The sequence below is a fragment of the Acinonyx jubatus genome, chromosome X, assembly GCF_027475565.1.
Source record: "Acinonyx jubatus isolate Ajub_Pintada_27869175 chromosome X, VMU_Ajub_asm_v1.0, whole genome shotgun sequence".
Taxonomy (NCBI): Eukaryota; Metazoa; Chordata; class Mammalia; order Carnivora; family Felidae; genus Acinonyx; species Acinonyx jubatus.
The window spans coordinates 69,132,562-69,151,959 of NC_069389.1; the positions used below are offsets into that span (position 1 = coordinate 69,132,562).

The window sequence follows — 19,398 nt, forward strand, 5'->3', positions numbered from 1 at the left end:
ACAGAAAGAATAAAAAATCCCAAAAGTTGATTCTCTGAAAACATACTAGAGAAAATGTGAAATTTGCTCAAAGTTACATGGCTAATAAATGGAGGAGCCAGAACTTAAATCCAGGTAGTCTGTCTCCACAGCCCAGGTTTTTTTTTTTTTTTAATTTTTTTAAATGTTTATTTATTTCTGAGACAGGGAGAGACAGAGCATGAGTGGGGGAGGGGCAGAGAGAGAGACACACAGAATCAGAAGCAGGCTCAAGGCTCTGAGCTGTCAGCACAGAGCCCGACATGGGGCTCCAACTCACAAACCGCTGAGATCATGACCTGAGCCGAGGTCGGTCACTCAACCGACTGAGCCACCCAGGCGCCCCTCCACAGTCCAGGTTTTAAACTATATGCTTCACTACCCTAAAAGTGCTAAGTATAAAAAAGATTGTTATGTTTGACTACATTAATCTCAATGACCTCCATGCAACACATATAACTAAGAAAAGATTAGTATTCAGAATAAAAATTCCTACAAATCAATCAGAAAAACACAGTAACCAAATAGACAAAAGGGCAAAACATATGAACATGCATTTCCCCCAAAGAGAAAACATGAATATCCAATAACCTTATGAGGAGACGTTCCACCTCATTAAGTGATCTGGGAAATGCAAAATAAAGGTATAATGAGAAGATATTTTATGTGAGTTAGATTGACAAAAACTTAAAAATCTAATAAATGTTGGCAAAATGTAAAGCTATGTTAATTCTTATATACTGCTGGGGGAAGTAAATTGATACAATACTCTGGAGAAAAAGCTGGGTACTATCTTGTATGAACATTCATATATCCCATGACTTAGGAATTCCACTCCTAGATATGCGTGCTAGAGAAATTCTTGAGCATGTATATCCTGAAACACACACAAGGATGTTAATAACAGCAAAAACAAAAACTGGAAACATCCTGTATCCACCAAAAGAAAAACAGAAAAATAAATTATGAAATATTCACAACGGAATACTACATAGCAATGAAAATAACTATAATTATACACAACAAAAATGATGCTTTGAAACATAATATTGAGTGAAATAAGGAATTTACAGTAGAATTCTATTTTATGAAGTTCAAAAACAGGCAAACTGAATATATCGTTTAGACAGGTAGGTAGACCAATATATGGATTTATAAAAGAATAAAACAACAAGTATGTTTGCATATACTAAATTTTGAATAAATGTCATTTTTGTTTTTAAATTTCCATCTGTGGGGCGCCTGGGTGGCTCACAGTAGGTTAAGCATCTGACTCTTGATTTTGGCTCACGTCATGACCTCACGGTTCATGAGATAGAGCCCTGCATCAGGCTCTGTGCTGACAATGCAGAGCCTGCTTGGGATTCTCTCTCTCCCTCTCTCTCTGTCCCTCCCTGCTGGTATGTGCTCACTAGCTTGCACTCTCTCTCAAAAATAAATACGCTTTAAAAATAAATAAATCTTCATCTGTTATTGAAGTATTAACTTAAAAAGAAACAAGAGAACCAATGCCAGTCTTACCTGCAGAAACACTGAGGAAGTTCTCCTTGACCATATAAAGGAAATAAAAATGGAGTGTTGCCATACCGCCCAAGACAGTGAAGAAAGTTTTTGGTAGCTTTGAGACCATCTATGGTATTGCTGGCTGTCTCTGATGTCATTGCAATTGAATGCAGGAGAAAGTACTGGAGGTTGGGGGTTAATTTTTGAGTTTTTAAATACTCAGAAAATGTAATCTCCTCATAGGCTATGAAAAGATGAAAATTTATCAGTTAAAATCAGAACAAAACTTCAATTTAAAACGACTGCACAAAAGAGATCAAGCCTGTTTAAGACACTTGGCAAAGGACCCAGGTGGTAATATTACATTTTGGACAGAGATCACAGATTTTAGGCCCAGGGCAGGGGGACAGGCTAGAAACAATCTCTCTATCCTGACTGGATTGACGACACAATATTTAAGCTTTAAATGGCGAATCTTTGTTTAGTATTTTACAGATTTAAAAGTAGAAAAACATTCAATCATTCATTAACCATCAAAATAGGGTTCCATAGTTGGCAATGTTACTTTATCATTAAAACTGCAGAATAATGTCAATAATTATACTTTGAAATATTAAATATGACAAATGATACATATGACAAATGAAATTGGCCAATTTTTTGGTGAAAACAATGAGAGTTGTACTTGATTTTTTGAAAGGTGTATTTTTTACTAAAACTAAGAACAATGAACTATGACTAAAAAGTAATGAAGCTAATTTCTGTGTGGCTAATGGAATCAGTTTTAATGTCTTATACCTCAAAAGATATGAGTCCCCTAAAAACTACTCACTTAAAGCAAGAACAGAAAAAAAAATGTAATTAATTGGACTGTTAATGGTAGGAAACACAATTCCATGACAAAAGAAAAAAAAAAACAAATTATAAAATTTTACTGAGATGGTTCACACTCCCCATACCATCTTGCCTCTTTTTCTTAATCAGTCAAAATGAATAATTCAATATACCAAGCAAAAGTAATCCTGGGAAAATGAAAAATACACATTTCTTAACTGATAAAAAAATAATGGAACAATTAAAAAAGAATATCCTCTATGAAGAACCAGTTGACAGCAGTATTTAATTAGCAAGAATAGAAATTAACACCCAGCACAGCATTTCCACAATGATTAAAATGTTCTATGGCTATTGAGCACTTCAAATATGGCCAGTCCAACTGAGGAACTGAATTTTAAATTTTATTTAATTTTAATTAATTTCAATTTAAATAGCTACATGTTGGTAATGGCTAACCTACTGGATAGTGGAGAATAAGAATGTACTTTAAAAGAGTAATGAGTGGCTCACTATATCAGAGCAAGCATATTAAAATAAGAAAGTTCAAATAATTAGAGAACACAATTTAATGGAAAATAATACCTTTATATTCATCAGGATGTTTTTCATACTCCATACAAAATGTAAGAAACTTCATTAGCATTCGCTTTTCTACCATAGTAAGTTGTTTGCTATTAAAGACATCTGCTCTAGAACAAGGAACCTAAAAAACATGATTTTAAGTTAGGAAACTGCTTCCTAGTGATAGAAGTATTCCAAATTACATTCTTTTCCCTTTAACTATAACAAGATCATTATTACCATTCTAGTCAGGCTGTTTCATGTTACTTTCCATCAGTTCTACCGACATCTCTGTTGACCTCAGAGCTAATTAACTTGTGAGCTCTCTTACTTAGTTCTGCCAAGTTCCTCCTTATGCCATTACAAAGCCAATGGCATGTCACCTCTACCTGGGAACAAAGGACAGCTCAAATCTAGCAATAATGCCTGAAATTAACATTTTCTTAACAGAAACATCAGGCTGCAGAATAACTTATGAAAAAATTAACACAAGAAGTTTTAATTGAGTAATTTCTTACTATTTACATTTACCATGCAGGATTGGAATTTGCTACTTTGCCAGGAAAATAATAATCTTATTTGTTTATCCTTCCAAAACAAACCATAATAACTTAAGCTCATACCCAGTTACAATACTTGATCAGCAAAGTACCTGTTCCACTCTTCCTTCTCGAAATGCAAGAATCCTGGTAATATTTTTGAACTCTGCATATCGACTTACATTAGATTTGATTAAAAGATCAATTAGTAATCCTCGAGAATACAGCAGCTGTACAAAGAAAATGTTTTACAGTATGAAATAAAAGGTAAAATTGTGGAAAAATTGATAAACACTAAATAGAGATACATAATTTTGTTATATTTTAAAATATTGTTAAAAAGCATTATACTTATTAATATTGGAGTACAGAACACAAATTACAACAGGTTTACAATTGGTTGATTATCTAAAATTCAAAATCCCCAAAAACTCTGGATTATCTGAAATTCAAAACCCAAAAAACTCTGGAATACAATGTTTTTCATAACTAGTTTGGCAACAAAATGACCCAAACTGATATAAGGCTCTTCTCTATTTGCCCCACTTACTGTGAATATTCATATATTTGACTGCAAAAATATTGATAGGTTTAATTATAAAGTGCCTCCTCAGACCCTAAGAATGTCACATCATATATAGCATATCAACATATGTACTGTATTACTTTCTAAAATAATTTTTTTAATCTAAATAACAGAACATACCATGCCCAAGGGTTTTAAATAAGGGACTGTATCCTTACATAAGGCCAGGTGGTTATTAAAAAGAAACCAGGAGGCCTCCTGGTGGCTCCATTGGTTGAGCATTAGGGTTCATGAGTTGGAGCCCCATATCAGGCTTGCTGCTGTTAGTACAGAGCCCGCTCAGATCCTCTGTCCCCCCTTTCTCTGCCCCTCCCCTGCTCACACCCTCTCTCTCAAAAATTATTAATAATAATAAATTTTAAAAATTAAAAGAAACCAGCTCCCTGGACCTCCTCATCGACCAAAAAGAAAAAGATTGGCTATGTATTGCCACCAAAAGAACTGAATTATAAGGTCCCCCTATAATCCTAGTAGTCTAGATTCATATGAGGTATGTCTTTTTCAAGAAGTGAGAATGATGGTTATTGCCAGCATGCACGTGAAGAATTGATTTAATCTTTCACATGTCTTATAACTGATATCAGAAAGACAAAAACAACTTCAACAGTATTATCTAGCATGTTATAAATTTAACTACATGGTTAATTGCAACAGATTTGGCTATGCCCTACACTGATATACCTTTAAGTGTCTATAATCCAATAAATGTTAAGAATGTAAATGTTACATCTGTAATGGGGGGGGGGGACAATTAGCTTTACTACAAAAAAAAAAAAAAAGGAATTTTGGAAATTAATCCAAACCATTAGTCTTGAGTATCCAAAAGGTCAGTAAAGACTATGTATAACAGTATCACTTAGTGAATTTTTATAAACTATTAGTCCAGCATTGTGCAGAACAAAAGTGACATTGCTTTTTTTTTAAGTAATCCAATTACTCTGAGTAAATACACCATGTTATTTCATTACCTTCAGCCTAATATCCTACGCAGCTGATATAGCCCAAGTTTTTAGGAATATATTGCCAAGTCTTAATTCTGTAATTATAATTAAAAAAAAGAGGTAATTCAAATACCTAATTTGTTTAAAAACAAATACTTGAAATTCAATGATCCCTCAGTAGTCATAATATTTCACAAATATTAATACATCAAACAAAAGATGTATTTTCACTTAATAAGATCCAATGAAGCTTAAGATTTAATGCCGGGTTTAAAATAATGCATTTACGATTACACTGAAGAGTGAAAACACGTTTTAATTAGTAGTAACAAGTAAGTATGGTATTTAAACCTAAGCCTCTTTTTCACCACTCTTTAAGTGATCTAAAAGAAATTAGTGATGAGAGGTCAAAGAATACCAAGTATCCATTAATCGAAGAATGGATATGGGGTGCCTGGGTGGCTCAGTTGGTTGAGCAACCGGCTTCGGCTCAGGTCCTATCTCGCGGTTTGTGAGTTTGAGCCCTGCGTCGGGCTCTGTGCTGACAGCTCAGAGCCTGGAGCCTCCTTCAGATTCTGTGTCTCCCCCTCTCTCTGCCCCTCCCCTGCTCATGCTCTGTGTCTCTCTCTCTCTGGATAATAAACGTTAAAAAAAAAACTTAAAAAAATAGAAGAATTGATAAAGATGTGGTGTACACACACACACACATATACACAATATACATGTATGTATGTATGTACGTACGTATGTATATATACTTATACACAATGGAATATTACTCAGCCATAAAAGAATGAAATCTTGCCATTTGCAACAGCATGGATGGACCTAGAGGATAGTATACTAAGTGAAATAAGTCAGAGAAAGACAAATACCATATAATTTCATTCCTGTGTACTCTAAAAAACACAACAAATGAAGAACCAAAAAACAGACTCTAAACTACAAAGAACAAACTGGTAGTTGCCAGAAGGGAGGGAGGTGGGTGGAGTTGGGTGAAATAAAGGGAATTAAGAGGTACAAACTTCCAGTTATAAAATAAACAACTCATGGAGATGAGAAGTACAGCACAGGGAATATAGTCAATAATATTATAATAATGTGGTATGGTGACAGATAGTGAGTAATCATGGTGACCAATGAGGAAATGTATAGAATTATTCAATCAATATGTTCTACACCTGAAACTAATACAGCATTGTATGGTATACTTCAATAAAAATAAATAAAAAAGAATAATTCAATTTGATTAAACTATGGAGAATGAGATTTAATAATTAATCATTTTTTGCTTCACTTGGCATGTGGTTCCATAATTATTAAGGGTACAGAGTTTCTTAGAAATGAGTTTTAATTGTAAGAACTTCCACTTTGATTTCTCCCTATTAGTCTAAACCGTATAATACTATAAAGTATTTTATTAAATAACCTCCCCTAAGCTATAAGACTACTTTTTAACTTTTTCTTTAATGTTTATTTATTTTTGAGAGAGACAGAGTGTGGGCCAGGGAGAGAAGGAGACACAGAATCTAAAGCAGGCTCCAGGCTCTGAGCTGTTGCAGGGCTCAAACTCGCAGACCGTGAGATCATGAGCTGAGCCGAAGTCGCATGCTTAACCTACTGAACCACCCAGGCACCCTTATAAGACTACTTTTTAAAAGGCTATATATGTGGGTGTGTTTTGTAAACTGTAAAGCACTACAGTTACGTGTCAGTTTTACCACCATGACCTTGAGATAGAAACATGCAGAAATGTCGGGTAGTTTGGAGACATCAAACTGGAAAGAAGTAGGGCTTGAAACAGATATTTGGCAGGGCACCTGGGTGGCTCAGTCAGTTAAGTATCGGACACTTGATTTCAGTTCAGGTCATGATTTTGCGGTTCATGGGGTCTAGCCCCATTTCAGACTCTGCATTGACAGCATGGAGCCTGCTTAGGATTCTCTCTCCCGCTCTCTCTCTGCCCCTCCCCTGCTTGTGCATGCTCTTGCAGTCGCTCGCTCTCTCTCTCCCTCAAAATAAATAAATTTATAAAAATAGGTGTTTGGCAATCCTAAATTTAGATGCAATAACTGAAATTTGAATAGAATTTCCAAAGAGTAACTGATTGTCCCAATATCATGGAATACACTGCTTTCCACACAGCAGGTACTCAATAAATGTTAATTAAATAACTAACATTAAAAAATAATAATAAACCTCTTATATTGCTATGGTTAAACATTCTTTTTTATTTTTAATTTTTTAACATTTATTTAGTTTTGAGAGACAGAGGAAGACAGCGCATGAGTAGAGGAGGGGCAGAGAGAGAAGGAGACACAGAATCCGAAACAGGCTCCAGGCCCTGAGCTGCCAGCACAGAGCCCGACGTGGGGCCCAAACACATGAACTGTGAGATGATGACCTGAGCTGAAGTCGGATGCTCACTCAACTGAGCCACCCAGGCTCCCCATGATGGTTAAACATTCTTTAGTCACTTCTACTTTTGTAGAATGAGTTTATTATTTTTTAAATATATAATACCATGGAAACTATGCAGGGCAAAGTACAACTGCCTTGATTCCTCTAGACACATCGGTGTTTAATTTACCCTAAAAGAACCACTATTATGAACCATTCAGAGTCATGAAAATACCCAGAAATCTCCTTTAATGTCTCCTCAAATGTCTCAGCATCTAATCAAATAATCTCTGCCTCTACTACAATCAACATTCACTTTCTTTTATACAAGTGAATAATTTCCTACACTAATTCCAAAACTTGATACAGCACCATCTTCTACCATTTTCCTTTGTAATGCTTATACTCTATTTCAGCTACCATAAGGGTTAGACTATTATAAACTAGCATTGGTTCTTAACCAATACTTATATCGTCATTTATGTTAGGCATTCCAAGTCCTAAGTAACTAATTAAAAATGAAATTCTCAGAACAAAGCCCATTTGTTACATGACTACTTCAGGTTTTTGTTGTTGTTTTTGGTTTGGTAAAACTTACTTTCTAATCATGAAAACAGGAAGACTATTAATAAAATATGATTAAACTGCTACTTAGAAATCAATGCCAAGGTAACATGGAAAAAAATTCTAGATTTCAAAGTGTGGCAGGATCATCGTAGCTGGAGAAGATGGAATAGATGGTACAGAAATATGAATTCAGACCAGGACAGACCAGGACAATTCAGACCAGGACAGAATCAGACACAGAGAGCTATGTGATAGAAAGAAACAAAGAGTAATAAAAATATATTCATAATTTTAGGCATCAGGTTCAAATAGAGCAGCAGTATGGGGCACCTGGGTGGCTCAGTGGGTTAAGCGTCCGACTTTGGCTCAGGTCATGTTCCCGCGGTTCATGAATTGAAGCCCTGAGTCCGGCTCTGGGTTGACAGCTCAGAGCCTGGAGCCTGCTTCAGATTCTGTGTCTGCCTCTCTTTTTGCCCCTCCCCCACTCCTGCTTTGCCTCTTTCTGTCTCTCAAAAATAAATAAAAACATTTTTTAAAAAAGTTAAAAAAAAAAAGAGCAGTAATATGAGTACTGGGATTGTATCAGCAAAATGTGGGGAACATGCAATTGATTAGTCTCTCTATTCTGTAACTTGAAACTTCAAGAGAGCACATTAAATTGAAAAACCTAGTCTGAGACAACTCTAATGTTACCTACTACCCTCCCATATTTCTTTTTAATTTCTTATTGCTTACTCCCAATTTATGGGATTTGGTCTGTTTCTTTCTACTTTCTCCAAGCCCTATATCTAACTTTTAAAGACCATTATCCTTTATCTTACTGGTTTTCTATTCTTTTTGCACTTATATTAACCTTGTTTCCTATAAACCCAATACAACATTATACCCTCCAAAGACTCAGGTACCTCCTCTGAAGTCACAATGGCCTAACATTAGAGTTAAGGATTGAAACATAACCAGATATTGCATTCTTCCCACCCTCCCTGTCCCCCACAATTAAATTATCCTCCAAAGCCCTCATATCTAAATAGATGATTTTCAAAAATGCATTGGTTTATTTAGAATGTTTATCATCATTGTTAAAATAGTTGTTGTTAACAGTTGTTAATAGTTGTTAAAATAGTTACTATATAGACGAGCTGAAAACAAGTTCATTTAATAAACTATAAATAACATGAATTTTTAATTAGGTTTGTTAGAATTTTTCTCTTGATAGAATTCATAGCGTCTATGCAGAAGAATATTAGAGTGGACTCTGTGCTCCAGTATAAAAGTATCATTGTGATATAGTACTGAGCATTTTTTAATGCATTTTAACCATATTTAAAGAATATTTTAACTGAATTATTAATTTCTGGATACTATCTCTTTATAAAATATATGTTTTACACTTCAGAAAATAAAATTATGAAAATTGGGAATATGGTCCCAGATGCTATTTTCAATCAACTAAAAATTAGTATTGTTTTATTATAAGATGATGAAAACTGGTACTTACCTTTGATACTAAATCGATATTAAATCTCCTGCCTTCTTTAATAATTTGTGAGTAAGTAATCCTATTTTTCCTTGGTTGCAGTGTGGTGTCTTCTGTTGTAAGCACATTTTCACTTGTTTCTTCTTCTGAAGCTGACTTCACACAAGTTTTATCATCACAACGCTTTTCTTCTTCCCCTGTTGCTTCAACATCATTTATTTCTAGGGAACTCTCTAGATCACTGTTTGGAGTTTGTTCTGTGGGCATTTGACAACTCACAGTGCTCGACGACTCATCTTCCGAAGGCAGATAGGCAGAATGTTCCCCTTCTGTGGGGTTCACAGATGTCACAGAAGCATGATTTTTCTGCAGTGCACCAGTTTCTTCAACATCTTCATGCAAATCCTGACTAATGAGAAATTATAACAATACACTTTTGCTAACTGTACCAACTCCATTTTTATATTATTTTAATGGCAATTTTTTATTTCTTTGCCCCATTTATATTATCAAGTTTAGTATACATTTTGCCTATGTAAACCACACACTAAACACTCATCTGTTAAGGTACCAATACAACATGAAATATAATTGATACTTGAAAAATAGACATAAAGATTTCAGAGTTTAACAGGGCATGTCTCAGGTACACTTTTGAGAATTTAAGGCAGACAGGGCAATTATATTTTAGAAACAAATCAAAAGTGCTTATGAGCACAGGCTTCAGAATAAACAGCACAAGGTTCAAACCCTGACCCTGTGATTAGATAACTCTGTGAATTCAGAAAAGTTATTTATCTTCTCTGACCTTAATTATCCATCTATAATATGAATGTTATATATGATTGTTTTGAAGATTAACAAATTAATCATCATGGTATCACAAGCAAAAAGCCTGTCACAGTAATAAGATTAATAATAAGATTATTATTTGTTTAATGTTTATTTATTTTAGAGAGAGAGAGAGAGCAAGCATGAGAGGGGCAGAGAGAGAGGGAGACAAAGAATCTGAAGCAGGCTCCAGGCCCTGAGCTGTCAGCACAGAGCCTGATGCGGGGTTCAAACCCATGAACCATGAGATCATGACGTGAGCCAAAGTCGGACACTTAACCAACTGAGCCACCCAGGCACCCCCAAAGATTATTATTTTTATTACTGATGGTGTGACAGAGCTAGAAAAAGTCTGTCATAAAGTTTAAGTTGGTTTATCACAATGTGGTATCTAAGAGGATCTTTCTGTATTCTTTCCTGCTATATTTTTTGTATTAGTGTCTATTACTCTACTGGAAGTCCCACTTTCAAAGTTACACTACTACTAACATTCTAAGTCCATATTGCCTTCACTGATAAAACTGGCTCCTGTTCAGTCCATCTACATCATGCATTTCACCTAGAGGGTTTACCTGCCACAGAACCTATACTTCATTGAGTTCCCTGCTACTCAACAATATATAATAGGTCTTGGGAAGTAAACATCTGCTAACCAATTGCTCAAGAACATATATCAGCTCTTCCTTATATGATCTCTAAACCCTACCCCATAAAATCTTCTTCCTGCCTCTAACCCAAATCACCCTCTTTATACACAATTTTCTGGTCTCATCTTTTCTGCTTTGACATACCATCTCTAACTCTTAATCTATCAAGTCTAATCTCCATGTTTTGGCTCATATTTTTTGTTTCTCCTGGGCTATTCATCTTACTCCCCATAACATGATAATTCTCCCATTCTCAAAAATAATCACATATTTTAACAATCTGTTATAAAAAATTTAAATATTTCCAAAAAATCTTCCTTAAAGCAACCATATATATCATTCTAATTACTCCATGCCCCCACAATACATACAATGCAGTTTACCTTGTATTTATTTATCAGTTCTTTTTACCAGTCCTTTGGTTGTCCAGTATATGCTTTACCTTCTGAAGTAGACTTTAACTTCCCTGAGGGAAAACCCTAATATGTCTTCTTATGTGTCCCTTACAACACCTACTGACTGCTCTATAGACGTGCTATCTAATAAATGCTTGATGAATAAATGGTTTCTCATTGCCTACACACACACACACACACACACACACACACACACACACTTAAATATGAAACTAACTGAATTTGTCGAAAATAAAAGATATGAGGCCAGGAAAAGCAATAAATTATAACTCAAAAGTCTAAGTACACTTAATAAAATGTCTTATTAAAATTAATACAATAAACACTATACTAAAAAAGGTACAATGAAAGAACATTAACTTAAATATTAAGAAATAAAATGTTGAGAAGAGCTAATATGGCAGCATAGTAGGACCCCAGGCTGATCTTATCAAACACAACTAGATAACTATCAAATCATTCTGAATACCCAAGAAATCAACCTGAGGACTGACACAACTAGAAGGGGAGAAGAGGCCACATAGAGGAAGGTAGGAAGTACAGAGCCATGGTTTGGGGAGTAAAAGATCTCTGGTGCTATGGTGTGTGAGGTGGTGGGGGGGGGAAGGGGGGCAGGGAGGAAGCCCTGGTTTCAGAGAAAGGCAAAGAGAGATAGGAGCGTACAGGGGAACACACGAGAATACTTCCCTAAAGCCACTGGCTGGGGCCTTAAATGTCTACTGTTAGGCTGGGATAGAGCCCTTAGAGAGTACTGCCCTACTCCTGGAGAGAAGGCAGCCAAACAAACCCAGTGGTGGTGGGGCAGATGGCATGGAAACAGACATTTGAAGAACTGAGACATATAGGGGAGAGATTATTCGCTCTGCTTGGAAAACATCCCTGAGATCTGAGACGTAGCATTCACAGAGACACCTCTCCAGGGACAAAGGAACCTGCCTTGTCATTTCCCTCCCCAACTCAACAGCATAAAAGTCTCGCCACCTGTCTAGGGCACCTCTGCCCCACACTGTTTGCCTAAGCAGCTTGCTCCAAGTCCCATACCCCTTGACTCCAGCACTACTACCCTTCTCTCCCTCAGTCCCAGTGCAATGGGACCCTTCCCAAGAAGACCAGCATAGGCCCCTACATACACCACTTCCCTAAAGACTGGAGTTTTTAAAGTCAGCAGGCTTGGCTGGGATAGACCCAGAAGGGCACTGTGTTGCTACTGGAGAGAAGACAGGCAAACAACCTGGGAGCAGGCAGCTTGAAAACAACTATCCAAAAGAATCCAATATGGCGGGGAAGTAGGCGGTCCCGAAGTTACATCATCCCTCAAACACAGCAGTGTTGAGGCCAGAGGACTTGGAATTCCAAGAGCCAGGGCTGCAGAGTGACAGGGATGTCTCCAGGGGCCCACGGGGACAACCTGGCAGGCCATAGGTGCGTGATTGCAAACTGGGAGAGATAAAACGGGTGGCGTAGGCACGGAGGGGATGGATCCCCTTCTGTGAAGAAACAAAAGTAAAAGAAAGAGGCTGTAGAAGTGTAGGATTGTGTTTGGAAAACAAAAAAACCACATACTGCGAATCAGATAAAAAACGGAGAAAGATCCAATCTCTAACTGTGGGGCTTTCTCCAGACTGGGGCCAGCTCCCCTGTTCGACCACCTGGGAAGGAGGCGAGCCAGCCCCGGGCTCAGTAACTAGCTCAGAGACGCAGTCCAAATGGGAGAAAACAACCCCCTCCCTTGAGTGCTGTGGGAAGAAGGTATATAGCCTCTCCAAGGACAAAGATCCCTACCTGCACCCGCCAGCTAGAGACCTTTTATTGGCAGGGCGGAGCGGCACTTCCCTTGTACCAGGGAGAGCGGAGCGGGATTGTTTAAGATGTCAGGGTTTGAATCCCAGATGAGCGCCAGGGAGGCAAAAGAAACTGTGGAGAAGGGGCGGGGAGAACAGCCTGCTGTTCTGAGAAGTTTCTCCCTGAGACCAGGAACATGACAGGGATGTCTACTTTCACCACTGTTGCTTAACATAGTGTTGGAAGTCCTAGCGTCACAAATCAGACAACAAAATGAAATAAAAGGCATCCAAATTGGCAAATAATAAGTCAAACTTTCACTTTTTGCAGATGACATGATACTCTACATGGAAAACCCAACAGACTCCACCAAAAAGCTGCTAGAACTCATACATGAATTCAACAAAGTTCGAGGATACAAAAACAATGTAGAGACATCGATTGCATTTCTATATACCAATAATGAAACAACAGAAAGAGAAATCAAGAAATCAATCCCATTTACAATTGTACCAAGAACCATAAAATACCTAGGAATAAACCTAACCAAAGATGTAAAAGATGCATATGCTGAAAACTAAAGAAAACTTACGAAAGAAATTGAAGACACAAAGAAATGGAAACACATTCCATGTCCACAGATTAGAAGAATAAATATTGTTAAAATGTCAATACTACCCAAAGCAATCTACACATTCAATGCAATCCCAATCAAAATTGCACCAGCATTCTTCTCACAGCTAGAACAAACAATCCTAAAATTTGTACGGAACCACAAAAGAACTTGAATAGCCAGGGTAATGTTGAAAAAGAAAACAAAAGCCGGAGGGATCACAATCCCAGACTTTAGCATCTACTACAAAGCTATAATCATCAAGACAGCATGGTATTGGCACAAAAACAGACACACAGACCAATGGAATAGAATAGAGAACCCAGAATTGGCACTACAAATGTATGGCCAACTAATTTTCGACAAACCAGGAAAGAGTATCCAATGCAAAAAAGATAAGTCTCTTTAGCATATGGTGCTGGGAGAACTGGACAGCAACATGCAGAAGAATGAAACTAGACATTTTCTTACACCATAAATAATAATAAAGTCAAAATGGATGAAAGACCTAAATGTGAGACAGGAAACTATCAAAACCCTAGAGGAGAAAACAGGCAACAACTTCTTTGACCTCAACCGCAGCCATTTCTTGCTCGACACATCTCCAAAGGCAAGGGAATAAAAAGTAAAAATGAACTATTGGGACCTCATCAAGATAAAAAGCTTCTGCACTGCAAAGGAAAACAATCAACAAAACTAAAAAGCAACTGACGGAATGGGAAAAGATATTTGCAAATGACGTATTGGATAAAGGGTTAGCATCAAAAATCTATAAAGAACTTACCAAACTCAACACCTGAAAAACAAATAATGCAGTAAAGAAATAGGCAGAAGACATAAATGGACACTTTTCCAAAGAAGGCATCCAGATAGCCAACAGACATATGAAAAGTTGCTCAACATCACTCATCATCAGGGAAATACAAATCAAAACCACACTGAGATACCAGCTAACGCCAGTCAGAGTGGCTAAAATCAACAACTCAGGAAACAACAGATGCTGGCAAGGATGTTGAGAAATGGGAACCCTGTTGCACTGTTAGTAGGAATGCAAACTGGTGCAGCCCCTCTGGAAAACAGTGTGGAGATTCCTCAAAAAATTAACAATAGAACTACCCTACGACCCAGCAATAGCACTGCTAGGAATTTATCCAAAGGATACAGGAGTGTCAATACATAGGGGCACATGTACCCCAATGTTTATAACAGCACTTTCAATAATACCCAAATTATGTAAAGAGCTTAAATGTCCATTAACTGATGAATGGATAAAGAAGATGAGGTTTATATACACAATGAAATGAGAAAGAATGAAATCCTGCCATTTGCAGCAACGTGGATGGAACTGGAGGGTATTATGCTAAGTGAAATAAGTCAGTCAGAGAAAGACAGATATCATATGTTTTCACTCATATGTGGCACTTGAGAAACTTAACAGAAGACCATGGGTAAAGAGAAGGGGGAAAAATAGTTACAAACAGAGAGGGAGGGAGGCAAACCATAAGAGATTCTTAAATACAGAGAAAAAACTGAGGGTTGATGGAGGAGAGCAGGGGAGAGAGGAAAGGGGCATTGAGGAGGGCACCTGTTGGGATGAGCACTGGGTGTTGTATGTAAGTGATGAATCACGGGAATCTACCCCCAAAACCAAGAACACAGTGTATACGTTGTATGTTAGCCAACTTGACAATAATTAAAAAAAAAAAAAAAAAAGAAAGAAAAGAAAACAACTATCCAAAGAATTCCTGGGACACACAGGAGGGAGACTATTCTCTCTTCTCAAACTCCTTCCCTAAGGACAACAAGCACTGAGACCCCTCTCCAGGGACAGAGGAGCTGCATGGCGCCATTTTCCTCCTCGATTCCTGAGCATAAACGTAGAAATGCCTGATGTAAACACCACAATGTAAACCACCTACAATGGCTGCCTAACTTGCTTACACCAGGTCCAACACCTCTGAACTGTGTACCTATTGCTCTTCTAGGTCATGTTTGACTCAGACCCAGGGTGGCAGGGCCCTTCCCCAGAAGACCAGCAGAAACCAGTCCACATCAAGGGACAAGAGAGTTCTGCAAAGCTTCACTTCTACTGGAAGTAGTATCAGGTCTCATTGAACAAGCAGACCACAGAGCACATTTAGTTGAAACTTGCCACACACAGGCCAAGGAATAAATACTGCCCAATGCAGGCAAGGAGAGCATCTGTAGACTACCGGTCCAAAGGATAGAGCAGCCAAAACAAGCAGTAGAGTGCACACAGCACACACCAGAGATACTCCCTAAAGCACCAGGCCCAGGACACTATATGACTTCTTCATAAAGCCATTACTCTCAGGAGCAGGGAACATAACAGGTTTTCTAACACAGAGAAGACGACAGAGCCTTAGACAAAAAATTATCCCAAATGAAACAACAAGGTCACAGAGATCTAAGTGAAAAAAAAAATAGTAATATGCATGATATAGTATTAAAGCAACAATCATCACTGAGCTTGAGAAAAGAATGGAAGACTTCAGGGGGACCCTTACCACAGAAATAAAGGACTTAAAAAACAATCAGAAGGAAATGTAAAATGTAATAACAGAGATTCAAAACAGACCGAATGCAATGACACACGGATAGAAACAGCACAGGAACAAATCAGCGATATAGAAGATTAAATAATGGACAGATATGAACAAAAGAGAGAAAGAATTCTGGATCACAAGAATAGACTTAGGAAACTCAGTGACTACATCAAACACAATACAGTAACATTTGTATTATATAAGTTTCAGAAAAAAAAAAAAGAAAAGGGGGCAGAAAATTTTTTTGAGGAAACAATAGCTGAAAACTCCCCTAATCTGGGGAAGGAAACAAACATCTATATCCAGAAGGTAGTACAGAGAACTCTAATCAAAATCAACTAAAGCAATCCAACACCAAGCCATATGGTAATTAAGTTTGCAAAATATAAACAAACAAACAAACAGAACAGAAAGTGGCAAGACAAAAAAGAAGTAGCTAATTTACAAGGGAGGACCCATAAGACTACCTGCAGATCTGCCCACAGAAACTTGGCAAGCCAGAAGGGGCTGACATGATAAATTAAACATGATTAATGGGGAAAATATACAGCCAAGAATACTCTATCCAGTAAGGCTAGCATTCAGAATAGGAGAAATAAACACTTGCCCAGACAAACAAAACCAGAAGCAATCTGTGACCACTAAACCATCCCTACAAAAATAATAAAGGAAACTCTTTGACTGGAAAGGAAAACCAAAAGTGACAAAGACAAGCAAGATACAGAGAAAATCTCCAGAAATAACAAGTAATAAAATGGCAATAAATACATATCTATCAATAATTCCTCTGAATGTAAATGGACAAAATGCTCCAATCAAGGGACATATAGTGTCAGAATGGATAAGAAGAGACATATAGTGTCAGAATAGATAAGAATACAAGACCCATCTAAATGCTGCCTATAAGAGACTCATTGAAGACCTAAAGACACCTGCAGATTGAAAGGGAGGGGATGGAGAAATCTTTATCATGCAAATGTCATCAAAACAAAGCCATGATGGCAATACTTAGGCAAACTAGACTTTAAAGACTGTAACAAGAAATGAAGGTCACTGTATCATAATAAAGGAGACTATCCAACAAAAAGATCTAACAATTGTAAATATTTATGCTTCCCACATGAAGGAACCCAAAGGTAGAAAACAATTAATAACAAACATAAATAGAACTAATGAATAATACTACAATGATAATAGGGTACTTTAACATCCCATTTCATCCTAAAGCAGAATACACATTTTTTTGAAGTACACATGGAACACTCTCCAGAATAGATCAAATACTAGGTCACAAATCAGGCCTCAACAAGTACAAAATGATTGAGATCCTACCATGCATTTCTTCTGACCACAAGGCTGATATCTGAAGTCAATCACAGGAAAAAACTTGCAAAGACCACAAATACATGGAAGTTAAACAACATGCTACTGAAGAATGAATGGGTCAACCAGGAAGTAAAACAAGGAATTAAAACAAAATAAAACAAAACACTGAATCAAATAAAACCAAGACAGTCCATAACCTTTGGAATGCAACAAAAGTGGTCCTACAGGGGAAGTATATAGCAATATAGGCTTACCTCAAGAAGCAAGACAAATCTCAAATAAATCACCTAACCCTACACCTAAAGGAGCTACAAAAAGAACAGGCAAAGCCTAATGCCAGCAGAAGAAAGGAAATAATAGAAGAGCAGAAAGAAATGATAAGAAAACTAAAAAAATTCAGAACAGATCAAGAAACCAGGAGCTGGTTCTTTGAAAAACATAAATAAAATTGATAATCCCCTAGCCAGACTTATCAAAAAGAGAAAGGACCCAAATAAAATCACAAATGGGAAAAGAGGTTTAACAACCAACACCACAGAAATACAAACAATTATTTCAGAACATTATTAAAAAGTATATGCCAACAAATTGGGCAAACTGGAAGAAAATTTATGAATTCCTAGAAATATATAAATGTCAAAAACTGAAACAGGAACAAATAGAAAACTTGAACGAAGTGATAACCAGCAAAGAAATTCATTTAGTAATCAAAAATCTCCCAATAAACAAAAGTCCAGGACCAAATGGCTTCACCGGGAATTCTATAAAACATTTTAAGAGGAGTTAAGACCTGTTCTTCTCAAACTATTCCAAGAAGTAAAAATGGAAGGAAAACTTCCAAATTGATTCTATGAGGCCAGCATTAACTTGATTCCAAAACCAGACCAAGAGACAAAACAGAGAAGTACAAGACAATATCCCTGATGAACATGGATGGAAAAATTATCAACAAAATACTACCATATTGAATCCAACAGTACATCAAAAGAATCACTTACCATGATCAAGTGGGATTTATCTGGGATGCAAGGATGGTTCAATATTCAAAAATCAATCAATGTGATACACTACATTAATAAAAGAAAGGATAAGAACCATATGATCCTTTGAAAAGATGCAGAAAAAGCATTTGACAGAGTACAACATATATTCATGATAAAAGCCTTCAACAAGGTAGAGTTAGATGGGATATCCATCAACATAATGAAGGCCATATTTGAAAAAACCCACACCTAATATCATCCTCAATGGGGAAAAACTGAGAACTTTACCTCTATGGTCAGGGACAAGATAGGGAGGTCCACTCTCAGCACTGTTATTTAACACAGTGCTGGAATTTCAGGCCTGAGCAATCAGGCAACAAAAAGAAATAAAAGGCATCCAAATCGGTAAGGAAGAAATCAAACTTTCACTATTTGCAGATGACACCTTACTCTACACAGAAAATGTAAAAGACTACCAAAAAATTGATAGAACTGATACTTGAATTCAGTCAAGTCACAGGATACAAAATTAATGTACAGAAATTTATTGTGTTTCTATACACCAATGATGAAGAAACAGAAAGAGAAATTAAGGAATCAATCCCATTTATAATTGCACCAAAAAACCATAAGATACCAAGGAATAAACCTAACCAAAGAGGTTAAAGATCTGCAATCTGAAACCTATAAAACACTAATGAAAGAAATTGAAGATGACACAAAGAAATGGAAAAAACATTCCATGTTCATGGATTGGACAAAAAAATATTGTTAAAATGTCTACACTACCCAATGCAATCTACA

General features: G+C 36.8%; 1 protein-coding gene across 2 annotated transcripts in view; it reads right to left on the reverse strand.

Moving 5' to 3' along the window:
• Positions 1-19,398, reverse strand: part of CHM (CHM Rab escort protein) — a 251,299-nt gene that overhangs the window by 153,705 nt on the left and 78,196 nt on the right. The window contains exons 5-9 of one of the 2 annotated variants that reach the window (XM_027053771.2): positions 9,451-9,838; positions 3,572-3,688; positions 2,941-3,061; positions 1,540-1,765; positions 610-642 (exon numbers count right to left, since the gene is read on the reverse strand). In XM_027053771.2, the coding sequence (XP_026909572.1) occupies positions 610-642; positions 1,540-1,765; positions 2,941-3,061; positions 3,572-3,688; positions 9,451-9,838 (885 nt within the window). The remainder of the gene's footprint in view (positions 1-609; positions 643-1,539; positions 1,766-2,940; positions 3,062-3,571; positions 3,689-9,450; positions 9,839-19,398) is intronic. The other variant, XM_027053772.2, reaches the window with a different exon arrangement.